The sequence below is a fragment of the Chenopodium quinoa genome, unplaced genomic scaffold, assembly GCF_001683475.1.
Source record: "Chenopodium quinoa cultivar QQ74 unplaced genomic scaffold, ASM168347v1, whole genome shotgun sequence".
NCBI classification, from domain to species: Eukaryota; Viridiplantae; Streptophyta; class Magnoliopsida; order Caryophyllales; family Amaranthaceae; genus Chenopodium; species Chenopodium quinoa.
Genome location: NW_018743175.1, coordinates 1,702,828 through 1,712,825, shown reverse-complemented (window position 1 = coordinate 1,712,825; position 9,998 = coordinate 1,702,828). Strand labels below are relative to the sequence as shown.

The 9,998-nt window shown below is 40.9% G+C and overlaps 1 protein-coding gene across 1 annotated transcript; it reads right to left on the bottom strand.

Annotated features, from left to right (window-relative positions):
• Window positions 1-5,788: 5,788 nt before the first annotated feature.
• On the bottom strand, window positions 5,789-8,325 carry LOC110732225 (flocculation protein FLO11-like). The gene is made up of 2 exons (XM_021912144.1): window positions 7,210-8,325; window positions 5,789-6,740 (listed from the first exon to the last, which is right to left on the bottom strand). The coding sequence occupies exons 1-2, from the start codon at window positions 7,925-7,927 to the stop codon at window positions 6,355-6,357; spliced, it is 1,104 nt and encodes a 367-aa protein (XP_021767836.1). The 5' UTR covers window positions 7,928-8,325; the 3' UTR covers window positions 5,789-6,354.
• Between the last annotated feature and the right edge of the window lie 1,673 nt (window positions 8,326-9,998).

The window sequence follows — 9,998 nt, the reverse complement described above, 5'->3', positions numbered from 1 at the left end:
TCTTTCTCGGTGCACCTCCACATATACAACATTCAACTCAGTTAAAGTTGAACTTGCAAGTTTGGAGAGTGCATCGGCTTGTGCGTTCTGACCTCTTGGGATCAGCTCGACTTCAAAAGTCCTTAGCTTTGCAATAACAGTTTTGATATTTGCGAGGTAAGCCACCATTGAAGGCTCTTTGGCTTGATATTCACCTCGGATATGATTTGCAACGAGCTGAGAGTCTGTCTTTAAACAAACATGCCCGGCTTTCAATGCTATACACAATTATAAGCCAGCAATTGCTGCTTCATATTCGGCTTCGTTTTTTGAAACTTTGAAAGAGAATTTTAGTGCATATTCAAAGGATTTGCCTTCGAGAGAGGCTATGACGACCCCTGCCCCCAAACCATTTACGGTGGAAGATCCATCCGTGAAAACGGTCCAGATTTTCTTTCCTTCGTCAAGCGTCTCTTGATAAGAACACTCGGCTAGGAAATCTGCTAAGGCTTGCGCCTTAATAGCTGCCCTCGGTTGATAACTGATACTGAACTTGGTGAGCTCGAAAGCCCACTTCGTTAGTCTACTGGATTTTCCACCTTGCCGAGGACTTTTTCTAACGGCTGATCAGTTAGGACCACTATTTGATGTGAATCGAAGTAGGGCCTTAACTTTCGAGCGGCTACCACTACTGCTTATGCAACTCTTTCGAGTAAGGGGTAGCGTGTCTCGGCATCTGCCAGAGTGTGGATGACAAAATAGATCGGTTGTTGAACTTTTTCTTCTTCCCTTAGCAACACCGCACTTACTGTGGCCGGACTAACCCCCACATATAAGTATAGAGTCTCTCCTTCAGCTGGTCTTGCCAGTGTTGAGAGTTGAGCCAAATGCTCACAAAGCTGCTGAAAGGCTTGCTTTTGCTCGTTTCCCCAAGTGAGCTCTTTTGATTTTGGGAGTTTGAGCGCTTTGAAGAAAGGTAGCCCTTTTTTCCGAGGCTTTAGAGATAAACCTGGACAAGGCGGCCATTATGCCAGTTAGGCGCTGAACATCCCTCTTTGTCTTCGGCTCGGGGAGATCCAGAGCTGCTTGTACTTTGGCGGGGTTGGCATCAATTCCCCTTTTACTGACCATGAAGCCGAGGAACTTGCCTAACTTCACGTTGAAGACACACTTCTTCGGATTCAGCCTCATCTGATGCTTGTGAAGGGTGGCGAAGGTTTCGGCCAGGTCCGTAATATGGTCCTTTTCTTCCTTGCTTTTGACGATAGAATCGTCTACATATACTTCCATGTTACGGCCTTTTTGCTCGGCGAATACCTGATCGACCAGCCTTTGATATGTTGCCCCTGCATTTTTCAATCCGAAGGGCTTCATTTTGTAATTGTACACCCCGAAACTTGAAACGAATGTCGTTTTTGCTCAGTCATCAGGGTGCATGAAGATCTGATGGTACCCAGAAAATGCATCCATGAAGCTGAGCAGGGCATGGACACTTGTCAAGTCGACTAGCTGATCGATTCTCGGCAATGGATAGAAGTCTTTCGGACATGCCTTATTCAGATCCGTGAAGTCAACGCACATTCTCCAGCTACCATTTGCCTTCTTAACCATCACCACATTGGCCAGCCATTCCGGATACTGACAGGGTTCGATGAACCCAGCATCCAAGAGTTTTTTGACTTCGGCTGCGATGTCTTGGTTCTTTTACGCGGAGTAATTTCGCTTTTTCTGCTTAATGGGTCGACGTTAAGCTTATGAGAGATGAGGTTCGGATCAATCCCGGGAATTTCTTCTGCCGAGAACGCGAACACATCTTTGTTGTCCCAAAGGAGTTGGATTAGTGCAGCACGAACATTTAGTTCAAGTCCTAGTCCGATGTTGACACACCTTTCAGAATTCCCTTCGACCAACTCTATTGATTTTGTCTGGTTGTCCAGTTCCATAGCTTTGGAACTGGGTTCTTCGGATTCCGTCCTGCTGTCAAATATCAACAGGCTTCTCGGATTCTGGCTGATCTCGGCTCAGACGAAGAACTAGCCCTTTCATTCCCCCAAAGATTTTTCTTTTGATGGGGTTCCTTTGGGCGAAGCACTTAAGCCTTTAGGCTTTTTTGCGCTACGGTCCCGCTCTTTTTCCTCCTCATCATCTTGGTCGCTGCGGCGACCTTGGATGGTTTGAGGTGGTTACATCTTCGGGCTTCCTTTTGACTGCCCTTAATCTTTTCGGAGTGTCCCTCGTCCGAAACATATATCATCGTTTGATGGTATGTCGAGACAACTCCTTGAATAACGTGAATGAGGGGTCTCCCATGATCACGTTATACATAGAGGGCGCATCTACGACCAGGAATTCAGCTATAATGCTCCGCACTACTCGTACTTTGCCAATGGTGACAGGAAGAAGGATCTTCCCATCTGGATATAATGAAGAACCATTGAATCCGGATACCGGGTAGGGTACCGGAGTTAAGTGCTTGGCATCCATCCTCAGCTGGTCAAATGCTCCTCGAAAGAGGATATTCGCCCCGCTGCCGCCGTCAACGAGGGTTCGCCAGACGTTGCGGTTTGCAATGCCCATTATTATCACCAATGGGTCATCATGGGGGTACACCACCCCCTCACAGTCTTTGGTTGTGAACAGAATGTTCGGCACCGTAGACTGAGGTGCCCGGAGCTCAGCATGATTTACTTGATGGGTCAGACCCCTCAAGTGGCGTTTTACCGCGCTCCGAGAAATTCCCCCGAAAATAGCAAGAATGTCAAGGGTGTCCCTGTCTTGATGCTTGTCTTTTTTCCGGAGAAAATCAAGATCTTGCCGAGAGTCTCTCTCGGCTTTCTTCTCGTCGCGGTGATCCGCGAGGTATTTCTTCAGATAACCTTTTCGAATCAGATCCTCAATCTGGTCCTTCAGCTGGAGGCAGTCCTCGGTGCGATGTCCAAGAGACTCATAGAACTCGCACCATCGGTCCTTGCCCTTCTATTGATGCCACGGTGGCAACGACCGAGGCTTCTTGAATCTCCCCTCGTCTCTTGTCGTGCTGTAAATTTTAGCACGAGGAAGAGTAAAGGGAGTGTATGAATCGTATCTTCCCGCATAGGGGACGAACTTTTCTTTCTTCGGCTCGGCGGCCGAGGACGGTTCCGAGGCCTTAGCCTTCCCTTTCCTCGGCGCCGAGGCCTCGTACAGTTGTCCTTGAGCTTTCCTAGCCCCTTTTTGGGAGTGAGATTTCGCCTTGTTCCATTCTTCGGCTCGGATAAATATATCTGAGGCATTCAAAGCTTCCTCCAAGGTATGCGGGGGATGCATGACCATGAAGTCCAGGAACTTTCCAGCTTGCAGACCATTCCGTAGTGCAAATACGGCAAGGCCCTGATCCAGGCTGGTAATTCTGGACGACTCGTTGCTGAAGCGAGTCAGGTAATCGCGGAGGCTTTCACCTTCGGCTTGCTGCAGACTCATCAGCTCTAGAATCGTCTTTTCTCGGCGGTTAGCCGTAGAAAATTTTCTCTTGAATTTGTTGGAAAGGTCTTTCCAACCAGAGATAAAGCCTTCTTTTACCCCTTTGGTGATCCATGATTGTGCAACACCTTTGAGGGTTGTTAGAAAGTACTTGCACCAGGTAGCCTCGAACCTGGGGTTAAGATACATGTGCCCCTCATAAGAGGCAATGTGGTCCTTTGGGTCCGAGGTGCCATCGTAAGTAATGTGCGTCGGTATTTTCACCATCGGCACATGCTCTTCCAGTATCCAACTTTGGAAGGGCGAGCTTGTAGGGACCATTACGGCCTTCTCCCTTTGCTTGGCCGAAGGGACCTCGCTTCTCCCTCTTAGAGAGATGGAAGTGGTTTTCGTCCCTGGCCGAGTCAATTCGGGGTAGGACCCGGTCTTTTCTGGGAAGGTGAGGCGGCTGTGCACGTTCACCTCCCTTGAGCCTAAGCGTTCATGAACACTTCGGCGAGCAGACTCCTCCTTGTATGTGGAGGTAGTATTGCTGCTCCGGAAACTCATTGAGTCCCGAGTTTCAAAATGGTCAAAGAAGTGAGGGTTCTTCTTCCTTTCCTTACTGGAATTCCATGTGTTCTCCTTCCACTTGTTCCCAAGCTCCTTGTAAGATGGAACTTTTCCATCCTTCTCTTGACTGATTCTCCTTCTTAGGTGTCTCGGCTGCAGAGATGAAGACTCAGGAGGTGTTGGTTGGAGTTGACCCCCTTAGGCCTTAAGGAACTCCATGCAAACCGCCACGGCCCTAGCCACTTCCTCTGTAGAGGGCCCCGATAGAGGGGTCTCTTTCGGCTGTGACCGAGAACGCTGGCTGCTGTTTAGTAGAGGACTCCTCGCATTAGACCCACTCGGCCTAGGTGAAACTTTCGGGTGTTGAGTTTGGTGCGAGGATGAGTCTCTCGAAGCCTCCCTTTCCTGAGAATTAGGGGCTCTTGAAGCTTCCTTTTCCTGAGAATTGGGAGCTCTTGAGGAAGGGGAGGATGGCTCTGGTGATGGTGAAATCGGACGATGTTCCCTCACCGTGATCATGTCCCTTTCCTTCCTCTTTCTAGCACTTTTGGTGCTTTTGCCACTCTTAATCATGTTTTTTGCTAGGAGTGATGGATTTTTGGCTTAATTTTTTGTATCTTCCCCACAGACGGCGCCAAATTGTTTCGGATAAAAACAATGGGGGCCTTTGGCAGGTCCTTTTAAGGTGGAGAAGACTGGTCTCAGTCCAAAGAATGCTGGAGCCGAGGATTTCTTGCACAGCAAAGAACACGTAAAACTGGCCTCAGAGGTTGTGCCGAGAAAGGCCCCTCCGATGCCGAAGTCAGTACAGTGTTTAAAAAAGAGAGAGAATGAGCTATGCAAGAGATTTAGTACTTGAGGCTGATTGTGGATAGTGTAAAAATGAAGTGAAGGTTAGCTTTTATACCTTTGCTCAATTATGGGGCTTGGGCCCTTGGAGTCAAGTGGGCTTGCCGCTTAGGTTGAACCTTAGACTGACTTGACATTGGACTGGAGGGCTGAACCTTGCTCTTGGGCTTTGATTGTATCATTTGTGGACTAGGCCCAATTGAGGATAAATTGGACCCAAACAACTACTATTCTCTCATGCTTCCTTCCCGCCACCACCACCACAATATATCATCTCCTCCCTTAAATTTTCTCTCTCCTTTCAACAAAAACTAACCACCACCGTCATACATCCTTTCTCCTTTCCTTACCCCGCTTTAATTGCTCTCTTCTCCTCCTTCTGTCGCCATTTGTCTCATCGTCCCTCGCCTCACTGCAATTTCTCTTTGCTCTCCATTCAATTATTTGATCATATAATGGACGAATTTCAGTGATGATTTTAGATACATATTAGGGTCGGCTCATATGATAGATTAACTTTCATGATGGGACCAAAAGTGAAAGAGGACAGCATCGTAGGTGGTGGTGGATAGATTTTTATTCAAAGGAGAGAGAAAATTGAAGGGAGGAGATGAGAAATTGTGGTGGTGGTGGTGGCTGGAGGGAGGAGAGAGAATAGTGGTGGACGTGGTGGTGGTGGTGAGAAGGAGGAGAGAAAAACAGTAGTGGCGGTGGTGGAGGAGGAGAGAATAGTGGTAGTGGTGAGGGAGGAGAGAGAAAAATAATAAGTCAATGCTAGAAAATGGGAGTCAACTAGCAAAAAAAAAAAAAAAGTAAGTTGGTGGTTTTTGTTTAGCAAAATAAATTTAAAACGGTTTTTTTCACAAAATAAAATGGTGACTTTAAAAGGTTTTTTCTGACAAAATTCTCTTGTTATAATTTATACAGAGTACTTAGATAATTAAAGATATTTTAGTCAAAATTTTACATTAGTGTATGTGCCATGTCAATATAAAACACTTAAAATAAACCATTGGAGTACATGAAACAAGGATAGAGAAAAGAAGGCAGCAGGAAATGGCTCTTACCTGGAGCTTATCCAGGGTAATATCATACAAGTACATTAAAATTACAATAATACCAAAAAAAATAATGTAGTTCATTCAAGTACCATTAACTGAAATTGCAGCCTTTTTCCAAACCATTTCCAGTCAATGGCAAAGATAAGATGAAAGACCAATTAACTTGCATTAAAAAAAAATAAAAATAAAAATAAAAATAAAAAAAATCTGTTTTTTTTAACTACTCTGTATCATAATTCCCCCTAGCTAAAATTCCACAATTCACATGAGTTTTTCATTTTTTTGAACCAATATTTGACAAGTGTATGTGAATCCACAATATGGTTCTTAATACAACAAGAGAAGGTTTAGGAGCCAATAATTTACCTTTTAAAAAATATATGTTCATAAAAGACCAAAATAATTAATTTAAAATTAATCAATGAAGGGACTTAATTATAAAATTAAGAAATAATTAGGAAGGACCCTGTTGATTTTTGTGGGAATTAGCCCAAGTAAAAATGGAGGTAGCAAGCCTATTAATTGCTTCAGTTAAACCATTAAAACCTTGTCTATTCATCTCTAATTCTGATTCTTCAATCCTTAATCTTGATTCTTGTATGTTCATCATTTCCCTGTGTCTTTTCTCTTCTCTTTCTTCACTTGCCTGAATTGCTTCTGTTATCATTGTTGCACTCCTACTTATTGCTGTGCTTACTTCTTCTAGTGTTGTTGTTGTTGCCTTTGCTGCGGCCGCTTCGGCGGCTGCTGTATGAGTAGCAGCAGCAATGGCTTCTTCTTTTCTTCTTCTCTTGGCCGGTGATGATTCCGGATCATGTGAATACTGGCTTGTTTCAATTTCTGATCATCACCCACATTTATTGTAACATCACTATCATGTTATGCAACATTTCTAATTGGATAACATATCCGTAAATAAAACAATTTTGGTAGTGTCATTGTAACATTGATAATGTTTGTTTCATTTTTTTAGAATTCAGACAAAAAAAATAATTAGTATAATTAACTTGGAATTTGGAATAGTCCAACATGAAATACGGAGAGGTAATTAACATTTATTTGGATAACTAGGTAAGAAATATTGTCCTATCGAATTAAAACCCCACACGCCAATCTGAGTTAACGATTACGAGTAGCTTTTTAGGATCTAGTGGGGGAAGAGTTTAAAAAAGTGTCCCCAGTGAAAATTAAAAACTAATTCAAGGTACATTTAATTTCTCGCTATTAGTCCAAGCTTATGTTAGTGTAACATGAAATAATAACCAATTTTAAAAATAACAACTATAGTGCAATGGAAGAGTTAACTTACCTAGTGTAGGAGATGGATGATGCGGCTGTTGTTGAGGAGAGAAGAAAGCCGAGGAAGGAGGAGACTGCAATAGCGGCGGCAGGCGAGGAGAAGGTAGCATAGATTGAGGCGGAGACAACTGTAATGCCGGCACCGATGACGGAGTTTGCTGCATTTCAAGAACCGGAGATGGCAACAAAAAATGACCAGCAGTAGTAGCAGAACTCGGAGTCGGAGTCGGAGTAGAACTAGTACTAGTACTAGTCTCAACAACGTCAAACAAAGCTTGATAAATCTGAGGCAACATATTAGTAGGCAGACCCTTGTCTTTCCTTTCAACCTTATCCATACTCCAATAAGACTTATTGAGAGTACTACTACTACCACTTCCTCCCTCGGTTTCGGGTTCGGTTCCGGTTCCGGTTTCGGTTTCAGAAAGGTTCTTTTGGTAGTCTCTAACTTTCTTGTAGTCTCTCATAAGATTATCCCATTTATCATTGCACTGATTTTGGCTCCTAAAACAGCCTTTTCCCCAACAATACTCTTCAACCCATTTCCACCTTAACTCTATGATTGGCTTACTAGTACTGCTACCACCACTAGTAGGAGGAGTTGAAATTTGATGTGTTTGTTTTGATCTACTAAACTTCCTTCTTTCATAATCTTTCTTCTTTGCTTCAATTAAAATCATAGTCTCTTCAACTGTCCAATTCCCTTTTCTGTACTCTCTCATTGCCATTGATCAGGAATTTGATTATGCATGCAATGTTGTTTACAAGAAATATTCTCAAATCAAGAAAATGAGAAATAAAATAAAATTATGAACAAGTTAGAGAGAGAAAGAGGATTTTAGAGAGAGAGGGAGTAATGGAGGAAAATATGGGTCTTCTGTCACAATATCTCTCTTTTTTTTCCTGGTATATTATTATTACTCTATCCGTACCTCGTAGACTGTCCCACTATATACATGGGTCAAACTTTGAAAATTTTAACCATAAATTTTCACTAACATAGTGCTTTTTTAGCTCACATGGGAATTAACTTTTCATGGAAATTTATATTTGACGGGAAATTTTTTCCTTTATAATTTTCCTAAAAATTAAGCTAAATTGTTTGATTTACACTATGAGAAATTGCATTTCTTAGGAGATTCAACTCACCAAGGGGAGAGTTGGTGAGTAATTTTCCATAGGTTGTGGGAATTTGTATTTCCCTTGAAATTGCTATTTCCCATGTTTAGTTTATTTTCCTCCAACCAAGCACACCTTCATTTTAATGCTTCATAGGAAATTCTATTTTCAAGGAAATTATCTATTTTTAAAATTTTACAAGTAAATTAAGACGTGTTTTAGAGACAATGAAAGATTAAAGGTGTAACCTTGGTAAAATAGTGGGAGTATTATTTGTATAATTTCATAGTATGAGTACTCTCTCCCTCATTTTATTAAGAGTCAGTATTTTATTTTGGAATAACCAAAATTAAGAGTCTATTTCTATTTAAATGTTGTACCTTTTGACAATATTATTTTCTTTTTGACGATTTGTCATCATTTTTTTATTTTTTTATTTTGTACTTTTGACATAAATTCTCAATATTTTCTCTCTCCTTCTTATCAATAATTTACAACCACTTTTTCTTTTTATCTATCTCTTTTTAACCCCATATGCATACTTCCCAATCATTATTTTAAGAAATCTACAAATTTCTTAATTTTTGTGAGAAATTCCAAATAAGCTCTTAATAAAAAGGACGGAAGGAGTATTATTTTTTTTTCCATTTGAATTCTGATGATGTCCTTTTTAGAAGTTGATGTGGACATAATGTAGGGACACTGTAGTTCAAAGTTCAATCAGATGCTAGTCAAAGCTGGTGGTCAAAGGTCTGTAACTACATGAAGTAATAAAAGTGACATTAATAAATGAGAGGAAACAGCCAAAATAAAAATGAGAGGAAGATAAATATGGGTGGTTAACTTCAGATTCATCTTTATGGCAAATGCTTATAAAAGACTGATCAGTTTTTATCTTGTCAGGCATTAGTAAAACAAAAATCTACATTTTGTATAGCTTGCACCAAGGAAAAAAAAATATTGCCTCTTTAAATTCCTGTGGGTCAAAAATCTATAAAACTTTAACCCCAAATTTATACGAGTATTTTTTTTTAAAAATAATATTTCGTATATACGCACTAGTTTTTAATGGGTACTAAATTTAAACATATGTAAGTAGAGTTTTTAGAAGAGTTGAATTTGATAAAATTAGCCCCTCTACTGAAGAGGTACTTGCATGTCTCGTTGAGAATTTTCCAATTGTAATATTATACGGGTCAAAATTACAATCTTTGAACACAAATTCTCATTAGTACTTCATATACTTTGTACTACAAGTATGTTAATTAATGCACAAAATATTATACGGGTCAAAATTACAAGTATGTTAATTTGTATCAATGCTAACTTTTAAAAACGAGTATTAGTTTTATGATTTCATGTGTGCGATATAATGCAAAATTTGTAATTGTTGCAATATCTAAGGAAATAACTAGAGGAACTTCAAATAAATGAAGATTCGTTTAGGTAAGTTTAAACAAAATACACCGTCCGTTTTTATAAGTGTTACATTTTGTTCGTCATAAAGTTTAAGGCAATTTAATTGACTTTAATACGGAGTACAACAAAAGGTAAGTGGAGTTAATACTCTCATCCGATCCGTAGTTGTTTGTCAAAAATAAAGTGTACTCGTAACATTCCTAAAAAAAAGGGGCCGAACTTAGTAAGTGTGACATTTTTTTTTTAAATTAAAAATAAAAA